Source organism: Lacerta agilis, chromosome 11 (genome assembly GCF_009819535.1).
Source record: "Lacerta agilis isolate rLacAgi1 chromosome 11, rLacAgi1.pri, whole genome shotgun sequence".
Classification (NCBI taxonomy): domain Eukaryota; kingdom Metazoa; phylum Chordata; class Lepidosauria; order Squamata; family Lacertidae; genus Lacerta; species Lacerta agilis.
The window spans coordinates 25,200,086-25,213,774 of NC_046322.1; the positions used below are offsets into that span (position 1 = coordinate 25,200,086).

General features: G+C 39.5%; 1 protein-coding gene across 1 annotated transcript; it reads right to left on the reverse strand.

The window, feature by feature from the left end:
* Window positions 1–32: 32 nt before the first annotated feature.
* On the reverse strand, window positions 33–13,529 carry TRIM23 (tripartite motif containing 23). Its single transcript, XM_033164508.1, has 11 exons — window positions 13,258–13,529; window positions 10,782–10,944; window positions 7,318–7,439; window positions 6,568–6,846; window positions 5,790–5,972; window positions 4,923–5,138; window positions 3,837–3,971; window positions 2,549–2,678; window positions 2,345–2,455; window positions 1,726–1,850; window positions 33–1,328 (listed from the first exon to the last, which is right to left on the reverse strand). The coding sequence occupies exons 1-11, from the start codon at window positions 13,348–13,350 to the stop codon at window positions 1,149–1,151; spliced, it is 1,737 nt and encodes a 578-aa protein (XP_033020399.1). The 5' UTR covers window positions 13,351–13,529; the 3' UTR covers window positions 33–1,148.
* Window positions 13,530–13,689: the final 160 nt, after the last annotated feature.

A 13,689-nucleotide genomic window follows, 5' to 3' on the forward strand; every position in this document is an offset into this window, starting at 1 on the left:
ACTGTGACAGTGTAATTGTGCTTCAATGTTTCTTATATAAGGAGTTGCAAGAAAGGTACTTCAGCTTTCCCAAACTGTACATGATTTCCCATCAAGAACTGAAAATAAACCATTCCTGATCTTATGGAAAGAAGGATATGTAATCATGTACCACCAGATCAGAAGTTGCCTGCCTGGCACAATGTACATATGGAATTCAGATGAAAGAGGAGGGAAAGGAGGATTTTAAGAAGCTGATAAAAATAAATTTCCCCCAAAAAAGTCATTAAATATGTATACTTAGGCAACTTCCACTTGCAACCTCAGTCAGACAAACAAATACAACCGAGGGGAGATTTTAACCAGGACACATTTAGGTCTACACTTGGATAGCTGGAGACCTGACCGGCCATTAACCCATCCATTTTACTAGTAGTCTTTCTGCAAGGTGGTGTTTTTTCCTCTAAAATGGAAGATGAAGGAGCAAAACGACAATGAAACTACAATGAAACTTTGAAGGTGTTTGGTTGCAGTAGTGGGGGGAATATTTGGAGCTATAGAGTAAGGATGGCAAAGGTCTTTTGGCCTGATGGCAGCATTGACCAACTCCAAGGACCACTTGCCACTGGTAGGTGTGGCCATTCCACACTCACATATGCAAGCTACACAAGGTACCCAGACTAAATGCACACATATCTATATGTACATAGGCTCTATGCCCAACCCGGCACCATGTCTACTTCATTTTTCTTTTTATCAAGAAGTGGTTTGTGTGTGCCTGCATGCCCAAGTGAGGTCTGAGAAAAAGCAAATGCAGCAAGGCCAACTCTGAAAGGAGCAAGGTCAAATAAATGCCAAGTTCCTAAAGTACTTGTGAGAAGATAAATTAGTTGCTTAATAGGGAAGTGTAAGATCTTTCAAATTTCATTTCTTAAAAACAAAACAAAACACCAAGGCACCTTTCTTGCAAAGCCGTCACGCCACTATTAAATTACCATAATTTACAGGAATTACACACTCACTGTACCACACTCCAATAAGCATTCCAGCAAAAATGTTAGTTGTTTTCTTAAGAATACATAGCCTTGGATGATAAGTTCGTGTTTGACCATCTCAAGTCACACAAATAAATTAAATGATCTTCAAGCTTAATGCTTCTCAAGAGGACCTTAAGCGACATCCAGTACACCTGCAGCTACCAGATGTCTCGAGAGCCAATCCAGTCCTTCATACAGTCCCATGCCACTTCGGGCATCACACCCTTGAATGTACCAGCTCCGACCACAGCAGAGTTTGTGCAGACTCAGCAATTCTGTGACTTCTTCCACGGAAAGTGCCCCTGCCACATCCTGTAAACAACAACCATATACTTAAATGTACAAACAGTAACTTAAGAATTAGTGATCTTACTTATGAATGCGGCAGATTGAAAATTAAAATCAGTGCCAAAACCTGCAGAATTTTGTTAAATATATTTAAATTTTCACAAGTATTCAAGTACCAATTAAGTTTTTAAGAAACGTGGGTAGAACTCTATCTGCAAGATTTTGGAAATCAATAGAAGGCCCCAAAACAGACTGTTAAGAAGGTTGGGATTTTTATTTATTTTTGGCTAAATTAACAGTTTATCAGAGGAAACATTACAATTAATATGGCCTTTTAAATTTTGTTTCCATACTTACTTTACACTAGCAAAACGAAGTTAAATTGAGACAAATGAGAAAACTAAAAAAAGGACCACAATACCTGCTTATTGGCAAAGATCAGCAGCAAAGCATCTCGCAACTCCTTTTCTGTTAACAGTTTGGCAAGTTCACTGTGTGCTTCGCTGACCCTGTCTCTGTGGCTGCTATCAATAACAAACACCACCGCTACAGGAAGAGAACAATTATGCAGCTACATTTTGCTTCACATTTTCATTCCACATGCAGATATTATAACCTAGGAAATAGGGAAAGACTCCAGCCCTATATTCTACAGCTGAAGTCTATACGTATTTTCCAGAAATTGTTTACGTACTACAAACTAGCAACTGAACCATTTTCTTTACTAAAATAAACTGAACTGTACAACTTTCTAAATTGTATCAGCCTGAAGCAAAGCCAAAGATCAAATCTTTTAAGTAAATGCAAGTCACTTGTCACAAAACTGAAGAAATTAAAATGCCGTCTAGCAGTCAGACCCCTGAATTGTTGTACCTGAAACGCAATACCCATTGATTTCCATGGAATTTACTTTCAAACAGATGTGTTTAGAATTACAGCGTTTGACAATAAACCTAGGAAACATTTCCTTTCTTACTTTTAATAGGCATAATTATTCACTGTATATTTCATTGAGTCAAAATATGAAATATGGCACTTACCTTGTGTATTGAGGTAATAATGTTTCCACAAAGGCCTCAGCTTGTGTTTACCTCCTACATCCCAAATAGTGAACTTCAGATTTTTATATTCTACAGTTTCAACATTAAAACCTAAAGGAGGATGGAAAGGAAAGGCCTTTTAACCACACTTTGACAAAGGATTTATATATACATTTCACTGGTTCCAAAATCAATGTTACTTGCCTATTGTTGGAATAGGTTGCATGAATTCATCCTGCTTCAGCTTAAATAAAATGGTTGTCTTGCCAGCTCCATCTAATCCCAGAGTTACAACCCGAATCTCCATTTTTGGCCCAATGTGTACCCTGTTGTCCTGCAGCCAAGAAAAAAAGATATTGAGAGAAACCTGAAGTTTGTCGTCGTCCCCCCATGCCCCAGAAAGAGAATTTTTATTAGCCCAAGGTGCTGTGGCAAAGGAAAATCCTAATGTAATGTATCTTGCTTGTTAACAGTGTTTTAAGTTTCATGAACTGCAAAGATGATTAAATGTCGTAATGGAAGAAACTCGTGCTCTGATTCATAGGGGTATATGAATTTATATTTTCCTCAAAGTGGACCTACTTAAATTATTTAGTCATGTTAATTAATTTCAGAGGGTTTCCTCTGAGTAAAATTTAGCTGAATACCACCCAGTGTCAGGAGTTTCCATTGCAGTGTGAGGAGCAGTAGTCAGAAAAAATTGATCACTTCCTGTGCAGGTGTATTTGGGTGGACACATGGAGCACTTTGAATTTCTGACACTGTGTCTCATTTAGGATACATAAGTTTCATCTTAAAGGATGCCAGTTCTGTGGATGAGCCAAGGCTAAGTAGAAAACCAACATTTTTATTTATTTTTTAAACAAGTGTTAGAGTTCACTTAACCAAGAAGATCTAAATGATTTGCAAATAACAACATAAAATATTCAAAAGAGAATAACCCAAGTAGCACATCCAGCGCTTGGGGAGCTGCAGGAGGTAAAAGAAAGAAGGGCAAGCCACATTGTGTAAGCAGAAGACTATTTGCATGATGCTGGATATTACCCCAAATGATTAATTTCTCTCATTGGTAAGGTTTTGGTTTTTTTTTGCTGAGGATACCAAAAGTCCAACAATCTGCAAGATAATATGTTTGACTAAAGATGCATAGTCATTTCATTAGCAGATACTATTTTAACCAAAACACTTTGAATTAGGGCAACAGCCACCATGATTTATAGGATGTTAAACAAAAGAAAAACATTCCTACGCAGTCACCCTAGTCTTCAGGTCTATCTTTTTTTAAAAAATGTATATATATATATATATCCAAGACATGATTGCACAGTGTTGCAAATTACTTTTAATTAGGGAGCTTCAAAAGCCATGAGTGTTTCTTGCTGTACTTGGGGTGGCAGAGGAGAAGAGGAAGGAAGAAAGAGGACAGAGTTCTTACTTCTCTCTGGATTCATGATCAAAGTCTTGAAGCAACCTAAACATGAGAAAACTGTACCTTTGTAAAAGTAACTGGAATGCTAGCATCAAGTTGTATATGGTCTGCAAGCTCGGTAAACTGTTGTTGTTGTTTTTGTAGTGTTTCTAGAAGCCTTGTAATTTCTTGTTTGGCCAAGACAACTCTGCAGTCATCCTTTAAAAAGGAAGCTAAATTTAATACAATGAACGCAGTACCACCTATGTGTTTTCCTTCTCAAAATCCAGTTGAGCAAGAAGTTACGTCTACCAAAAAAAAAGTTACCATTTTTTACTAAATATAAAATTGAACTTTAACCCAAGCAGATTTAAAACTCTACTGTAACTGAAATAAATTGTTTCATGATACATCAACAATGGAGAAACGGAAGGAATGTATGCTGTTCACAGAAGCTTCTGTTTGTCTTAAGGAAAACACAGTAACACTACACAGGGACCAAGACAAGAAAGCTACTGTTTTATCCAACTGAAACAACACTGGCAAATATAAAGACTTGAATGGAAAAAGAATCTAGTTAGGATTAAAAATGGGTGCTACTATCAACACACACAATTGCTCCTTTTCTTGTATTATTTTGTTTGGTACACGAGAGGCAGCTGAACACCTTTATTTTAATGCTCAAGTGACTATGTAAGAACATTGCCCCTACAGTATTTGTATCTTAAAGCCAATCCTAATAGGTTTCTACATAAATTTCCATACAACTAGCTACTTCTCCAAAGTGTGGCTCCCAAACGTTTCACTAGAAAAATGCATCACCAACTAAGTTAAAATTTTATATTTCAAACCTATCATTTGACTCAGATGCTACAGCACTTTTGCCTCCTATCTCCCCCTTTTGTTATCCTTTTGTTATCCAATACTTCTCCCTCCCACAAGGGACTCACCCAACAGAGAGACTTTTACAACCCACTGGTGTGTCCCAAATCACCATTTGTAGAAGCAGAATTTTAGAATAACTAAGCTTACACGTACAACTAACCCAATAAAAGTAAACCCCTAACACAGTATTTTCCCAACATTTATTATTTATAAATCACCTGACACTGTCAACCTGAGTAAGCAAGTACATATACATGGAAGAGGGCCACTTTATGGATACTTCACCTGCTGCAATGTCTTTTCACAGTGAAGGCAAGCTGTAGAAACCTGGGACAACAGAATAGTCATATCTTCTTGCTGTTGCCTAAGCCAGATCAATTTCTCCCGCACATGGGCATCAACCACACTAAGTGCCATTTCTTCTTGGCGGCAGAGCGTTTCATGAAGATCAGAAAAATAGGCTCGGACACACGAACGAGCATTCTCTGCAGTACCTGGGACCTGGGTGGTTATGAAATCAAGGAGACAGGCATTACGTTGCAGCAGACCTCTTTAAGACAGAGCTTTAATATCCTTCTACGTTGTATTAGGCTGGCACACAAATTTCCAGTAGGCTGGTTAACATAAGACATATCTCTGGAGAAATTAGTGTTCATTTTTAAAATGTTACTAGCCTCCATTATTGTGAGGAAAGCTAGAAGAATAATGTCAATGTGTTTTGAACGTAAAAGGAGTGCCAAAATATTTTTTTGTTCTCAAATCTCATGATCTCTGTTGGCTCTCCTACGAGTTGGAAGTACTAACTCCCTATTCTGAATCAACCCAGCTAGAAGAGGCACAGGTATTCATATATTCATATATATGAATACCTCGCTGTAAGAACTAATCTTAGCACTTTCCCAGTAGTACCTATTCTTTGAATAAACTAACTTATTCACACATTGCTTTTAGAAGTGCAATTCACAAGGAAAGTTAGAAATAACTGAGGGCCAAACTTGTAGATTTAGAAAAATACAGAATTATGTACCACACACAAATTGCTACATTTAAAGCAAAGTGAAACAAAAGTACCAGGTATATCCTAATATGTATCTTCATTAACAGTTATAATGAAGATTACATGCAGGTTGAGGAGACAACAAGATTGCTTACATGTTCTGTATGAGCCATTCCAATTCCATCTTCAATTATCTGTTCTCCTCCTTCTATCTGCTGAACTATTCCAACTAGTTTCCGAGAATAATCTGATATTTCTTCTGTGAAAGTTCTTATACAGTGAGCCATGTCTAAAATGGAAGCACGGATCTGGTTTGCTTCTGGTTCCAAAACACTGTGCTATGGGGAAAGCATCAAAAGTAAATCTGAACACCCATTTTCAAATTCTTCCCATCTACAAATTCTGCCTCCACACAAAATGAGAGAGAAAAGAGAGCAAAACTTTGGACATTCTGCCTCAGGTGCTTAGCACAAAAATGTGGGCACACAAGGTAACTTCCGGGAGTCTTTGCATGCTCCTTTGCATGAATCATCTTTCAAAAGCAGTGATCTTTAATTTATCATAGTAAGATATAAAATATTTAAACTTTATTATTATTTTACAAGAAGTATGTAAAGACTAGTTATGTTTCAAAAGAGATGGAAAATTAAATATAAGCATTAGATGGACAGTATTATACATCAATCTACGAACACAAAATTGTCTAGCAGCCCTACTAGGTGACAGCAGGAAAGCAGCTTTAGTGATAGCTTAATGATACCCTGGAATATTGCTTTTATTAAATTGATTAAATAAGTAATGTAAAGATAGGAGAGGGAACAAAATATATTCTGATGATTTGTCAAATGGGCAAAAAACCTCAACACAAATTCTCCTTTTCAGTCACATATTAACAATGACATAGCTGGACAATAAAGAATTGACATAACCTACTTTATGACCCTGATGCTTTCCATATTCTTTGCAAACACAACACATGAGAGGACTGGCTTGACACCCTTCTTCCAGGCACACAAATTCAATAGCATGCACTTGGTGCTGAGAGCACATGGTCTTCTCATGAGGTTTATCAGCAAGGGGCACACGTCTGTGTTTTGCAAGTGTCTTCGTGGAATGTGTGAGTTGGGAACACTCTGCACACAGGTGAGTGGCACAAACAGTGCAGTATACTGAAGCAAGATGCGTTTCATCTTCATCACAGCGGACAATGCACTAACAAAAAGAAAAACTAGAACATTATTTACTCATGGTGACTGGTCGCATAAAAATGTTTTAAATCCCAAAGCTTGCCCAATCATCGCCCAATCGATGAAACAATTTTTTATAGATACCTGCTCTAGGGAACTAGAATACGCTTTCTAGATATAACTATATAGTCAGAAATATCAAGTGGAAGAGCCGTTACTTGACAGTTCTGATTGAGAGTGCAGGTAGAAATCTGAAATTATATAGTCCAGGAGAATCTGTACCACTCGATACTCCTGAACATGTAATTTAGCTCCAGATCTTTTAGTTGTTAATGTAGTAATGTTAAAATCATTTATACTGGTGAAACAACTGAATTAAAATCAAACATTTATCCATGACATCTGAAAAGGACAATCAAACTGAAATATAAAAAAGTGATTGGGAACACTACTCTGAAAGTGACACATAATGAAATACAAAGTTGATTACTACTACCTCTCCAGAGAGGCCAATGGCTTCTTCAGTTGTCCCACACTGACCACCAAGCCCATTTTGAAGTCGTTCCAGGAGTTCCAACAAAGCAAAGTTTTTTTTCAAACCCCAGACACCAGAATCTCCTGTTTTGGAGAAAAAAATCAAGTCAGCAAAAACAATATTCTTTTGAAAAGTGATCCTATAGCCAGAGAAGTTTTTCAGTTTGCAAAGCTCTCTCTCAATATCTTTTGGTTCATTAGATTTTATAAACTATATGCTGGATCTTCCTTATTCACCATATTTCTCCTACTGTAACCCCATGTTTGGTTGTAGAACATCAGTGTGAGAAGTTTTCTGCTAACTTTCAGAAGACTTCATAGATTAGCACTAATATATTTTTCCTTTCATTCATTGATCTTTGGTCTGAAGCCTTTGCGTGTAGTCTAAAGTTAATAACTTGGGCTCGTTCATTTTAATGGGACACATTGAAACTCAACAAGAGTACAAAATGCTGGTCTTGGGCTGAAATGTGCTATTCATTTTTAACAGCAAGCCTTTAAATTTGTTAGTGCTACCGAATTTGTACTGACCCAGTACAAATTGCTTCTATCTCTGTTGGCTTCAATTTTTAATTAACCCACCCAAATATAGTTAGAGGTTAGGATAAATACTTCACGGACAGCTGGATTTTCCACCTTTTCACATGGATGTATTTTCATGGATGAGTTCCAGTACAGTACTTCAAAACAAATTGTGGTTTTGATTAAGCCTGCCAATTTACTTCAGCTAATGCAGGAACTATCCAAAGTGCTAATTGCCAGGTTCCTCACTAAAAAAATATTTACTTGACATATACCATATGTGCAGGTTACAGAATTTTATAGATACGCCTATTTCATGAAATCTATGAAACATTCTAAACAACAACAAACCTACAGCTTTTGGCATGAAGCTTGAATAGCAGGGAGCCTGCAGTTCAGAAACAAGACTGCATTATGTGGGCAATCATGGAGTGAATAGTGAGCCCATTGATTACAGTACACCAGTCACTAAATGGGCACACATTCCTCTTTGATTCATCAGTGACTGAGGACATCAGAGCCAGAACACACACTTTTCAGCAACAGACATTAAGAAGAGTTCTCCTGCCCAAGAAACCAGACCAAAACTCGAAAAGGATAGCTGTATCCTGCACACAAGTACAGGAAGGGATGCGGGGAGGATTATTGACTAGCGGTGCTAATTCGGTGTTAATCACGTACATTCTGGGTCTTGTGTTTGTTTTCATTTCTGTTCTGCCCAGGCTGTTCTCTCTTCCATAGCTTAGGTTTTCAGGAGGAAAATTCAGAGAAGTTACTAGCAGTCTCTTTACAGGGATTGGCAAGAAGTGAAAAAAACAATTTAATGAACCTCCATGATGAAGATCCCTTAGTGCTGTTGATGGGAATGTATAACCATTTGCAGAAAGTCAAATCCTAGTTCAAATAACTGAATTGTGTATCCTTTGGAAGGGGATGGATGCAAAGTGAAGACTAAGAAATCATGGAAGGAATTCCTACAAGTTCTACAAACAGGAAAGGGGGAAAGCGGCAAATTGCTTTTCCCCAATCCCTCAATATTTGGGTGGTGAGTAGGGGAGAGAAAATGAAAGGCGTGGCAAAGATTTCTTCCTAGATTTCTCCCTTGGACTGAGGCACAAACATATTCAGGTTGTTCAGCTTAATCGTAAGATCCTACAAGAGTAAGGCTTATGAAGGCTGAGTCACACACTGTTTTAATAAGCACATTTAATGGTGCCTTGATGGGTGTTTCTGTCTTCAAAGATTTTGTTTTGGGTCACTGCACCCTAACTTAATAGGGATCTGAGATGGCCTGTACAAACGAAGCTAGTATTTGTGTTTAAAAGGAAAGGTCTGCTCTCTTAAACAGCTCAATTCTTTCTGCACTATTGCCCCCTACCTGATGCCACTTTTCTCTCTCCCCTACTTCAAATCTTTCATCACCACCACCCCTTTTCATAGCCCTCAGCACAACCAAAACAAATCCTTAAGTATACATATTTATGCACTATTACCCTTGTCTCTCCCTACTGCTGAAATGTAGACTGTAACCTCCTTAGGGCAGGGACATGTCTTTTTCTTATGCTGCTCCTTGCGGTTCCATGCACACAGATGGCATTATACAAATTAATGCTACATAATAAAACTATTTTGCATTATAAACACAAACTTGCTTGACTCAACCTGTCTGACCTTGCTACCATTTTTATTGTCTTATGACATTAAGCACTAAACAGCTGTCCTGAGATAACCTCACAAGCAATGTTTCCAATATTACCATAATGTGAGCAAGATTAGAAATATAGGGGGGTATCAAACTAAGTAATATCAGAGCAGACTCACTGAAATCAATGGACATAAGTTGTTGTTTGTTGTTGTTTAGTCGTTTAGTCGTGTCCAACTCTTTGTGACCCCATGGACCAGAGCACGCCAGGCACTCCTGTCTTTCACTGCCTCCAGCAGTTTGGTCAGACTCATGTCGGTAGCTTCGAGAACACTGTCCAACCATCTTGTCCTCTGTCGTCCCCTTAAGTTAGTCATGACACAGATTTCAGTGGGCCTACTCTGAATATGACTGGTTATTTAATAAAAATAAAAAGTTGAAATAGTTCTAAGTGAATGATGTCGCACACTTGGCAGCAGGGGGCTACAGGAAAGTGCTATAGTTCAATGGTAGATTCAATGGTATCTCTAGGTAGGGAAATATCCCTGTCCAAAACCCTAGTCAGTGTTGACAATACTGAGCTAGAAGGACTGCTGGCCTGACATGGTGTAAGGCAGATTCCTAGATGTTTCTTCACTGTTAGTTCTAGAAGAGTCCCTTGTTGATGCGGAAAAATTTGGATTTTGACTTTTGCTTCTATGCATAACCACCAAGGCTTCTCAAAAGTAAATGTTCTTACAGGCAAATCCTAAACTTGTTTTACTTTAAGGTATCTTTCAATGTGTTCAATACACTATATGCTGGATAATCTATTATGCTTCAAATGAGGTTATCCTTCCCCAAAACATTAAATCTTCCATACGTTTTCATAGTGCACATTGCTCTTTTCATCACATCACATTGCTGCAACTTTTGAAGGGCATAAGTCAAACTTCTGAACTACCTTGCAACCAATGTCAGTGTTTTGTTTTTTAAGTGATGGTTTGCCTCAGTATATTCAAGCTATGCAGATATATTCTAAGTGTGTCTGTTGTACCTGCCCATTTGGCAAGCCTATACAAAATGACTGCTACCTCCAGCATGAGAGGTAGTGTATTAATATTAGCGGGGAGAGTGCTGCTGCACTGGTGTCCTCCTTGTGGGCCTCCCATAGGCATCTGGTTAGTCAATTTGAGAACAGGATGGTGGACCTACATAGGTCATTAGTCTTATCAGCAGGGCTTTTCTTATGTTCTTAATTCAACAATTTCTAAGAAGCTTACCTAACTCAGTAACCTGCCGATCAAAAGGACATCGAACTGCTCTGCCATGGAGAGGAAGTCGAGTGAGACAGTCATGACAGACTGTATGACCACACAAAAGCAGTCTGGGAACTTTGTCTCCTTGCAGTGAAAATACATCTTCACAGACTCCACATTCCAGAACCTATAATTTACAAGGGAATACGTTCAGTTTTTAAGCACTAAGGAAGAGCTAAAAGTTAGTGGTAGAGAGCATGCAAAAAAGGTCCCAGGTTCAATCCCTTGTATCTCCAGGTAGGCTTGGGACTCATGCTGGAAGTCCTAACACTGCCTGTCAGCATCAACAGTACTTACTGAGACCAATATTCTGACTCTGTATAAGGCAGCTCCATATGTTCCTAAGTGGTTAACAATGTCTATCTGGATGCAGCCAACAAATGCCACTATGGATGAGGATGAGGACAGCCGCATCAGTCTCTCAGGTCAGACCTCATTATGATTAAGTCTCAGGTTAGCTCTATATACTAAGAACTACCAGATAATCAGTGGATCCTAAAAACTGTCGTCCACAACCCAAAGCAGTTCCTTACTGGTTGTTATGTTGTATTCCCTAGACTACCTTACTACACACGTCTGTCCTACTGAGTGAACCCCTACTGGGGCTTACTTCTAGGTAAGGGGTATAGGTATAGGATTGCAGCCTTAATCTTGATATAGTTGTACTTCTACACAGGAGGGAGAACCTTTCAAGTAACTGAACTTAAGATAGCACGTTGAAGAAAGTAACAACTATTTCCCTATGAAGGTCTTTATAAGAAATCACATTTTTTTATTCCACAACAGCAAAAATTCCAATTTATTTATTTAATAAATTTACATCCCAATTTAAAAAAAGAAACTTTTAATAAGACAGCATGCAAAAATTACAAATTAAACAAGTATATATCAATAATATAACAATTCATAATTTAAGATATCTGTATTAAAATAGAAAATACAAACCCACCACTGTAACTAACATAGATAATGTGTGAGCAAGCTGGAATATAACTCATTTGTGTGGGTTTGTAACTTTTGTGAACTCAGGTGTCAGGCTGACCCTTAGGGTGAAACCATACATTTTGGACCAGGATTATTAAGTATCTATCGCTCAAGATAACTGGTAAAATTCTATCTGCATTATGCACATTTTTTCTGTATGGCAGAACATCCAAATGAAGTATAGCCACAAACTGGATCTCATGTTCATGATCATAACCCACCCAAGGTCACTAGACACTCTTGTGCAGGCATCCCCAAACTCAGCCCTCCAGCTGTTTCGGGTCTACAATTTCCATCATTGCTGACTACTGGTCCCGTTAGCTAGGGATGATGGGAGTTGTAGTCACAAAACAGCTGGAGGGACGAGTTTGGGGGTGCCTGCTCTTGTGGAACGAACATAATGCATTTTTGCATCAAAGAATTATAGACTCATAGGACTGAAGAGTTGGAAAGGACCATGAGGACCATCTACTCCAGTGATGGCCAAACTTGGCCCTCCAGCTGATTTGGGACTACAACTCCCATCATCCCTAGTTAACAGGACCAGTGGTCAGGGATGATGGGAAATGTAGTCCCAAAACAGCTGGAGGGCCAAGTTTGGCCATCACTGATCTAGTCCAACCCCCTGCAATACTTTCAAAATAAGACAGAAGGCTATAAAGATACAACATCCATATTGTTCACGATACTTAATATGTTTCCTGTTCTGTACCAAATGTTGTTTGCACAGTTCCCAAATGCATGGGAATCCCAACATACAGTTTTGCCTCTTCATCTGTTCTGCCCCTTCACTGACTTGAAGCTAGAGTTACTGCCACCTATATAATAATGGAACAATTCCTTATACCTTGAACAACTCTATCACGGGCCGAACTTTAAAAGTTCTACTCAAAGCAGACCCATGGAAATCAAAGTTAGTAATGTTCATTAATTTAGATGGGTCTATTGTGAGCAGAACTTCTTTGCCATCACTGCATCTTCATGTCCTATGATGTTCCACTTGCTTAATTACCACCTACTGCACAGATGCAAAAAGCTGGAACCCTGCTGGAGAAAAAAGCAGTAACCCTACATGTGATTCTCCCTGCCTTGTCCCACCTCATTTGTCAAACCCATCTAACACGCATGGTAAATCGCTCTGGACACCCCCTTGCTTTAAACAGTACAGAACATACAGCGTAAAATACAGGTGTGTGTGCGCGCGCGCGCGCATAATGTGAAGGGGGAGCGGGGAGGGGGGTAAATACACACGAGGGTTGCCCAACTCGGGCACAACCGGAGAGAATCGACCCGCAAAACGTGAAGGCTTTTGCAGGAGATGAAGGCGCTACAGACCCAGAACCCAAAGGGGGCGGGGGCTCCCGCTCTCTCCTCCCGCCCCCCACCCAAGACAGCGAACGACGAGGGGGCTCCGCCAAGGCGGCTTGGAAGCCCCACCCGGCCACCCTCTTCTCACCTTCACCACAGGCCCGGCCGGACTCCGGCTCTGCCTGCTCCCGGCATCCAGCCCCGCACTAGCCCCGACCTTGTTTACACCTAGCGCGGCCATCTTGGAGAAGGAAGGAGAAAGACCAAGAAGAAGCTGCCTTCGCCGCTCCCACAGCGGAGTGTCCCCCTGGAGACGGGGCGGGGTTACGCGCCTACGTCACCAAAGAGAGCCGTAGGTAAAGGAGACGGTACAAAACGTCAAAAAACACACACACAACAAGGTCGCTTTCCCCGTATCTTAACGATACCCTGTCTGTGGTTTCTAAGCATTGCGCATGTCCGTTTCTTGTCACTCCCCGTTTCCCACTATGCCATTGGCCGCCATGATAGCGGAGACGAGGGACGTAAAAAAAAAAAAAAACTACAGCTTCCATCATGCATCACTTTGACAGCTCGCCTT

Excerpts from the sequence above, each read along its gene's own strand:
- TRIM23 (XM_033164508.1), bottom strand. The coding sequence starts at position 13,350 with ATGGCCGCGCTAGGTGTAAACAAGGTCGGGGCTAGTGCGGGGCTGGAT. Across the intron at positions 6,847-7,317 it reads CCATTGGCCTCTCTGGAGAG|TGCATTGTCCGCTGTGATGA; the intron begins GTAGTAGTAATC and ends TCTTTTTGTTAG. Across the intron at positions 5,139-5,789 it reads GAATGGCTCATACAGAACAT|GTCCCAGGTACTGCAGAGAA; the intron begins GTAAGCAATCTT and ends ATAACCACCCAG.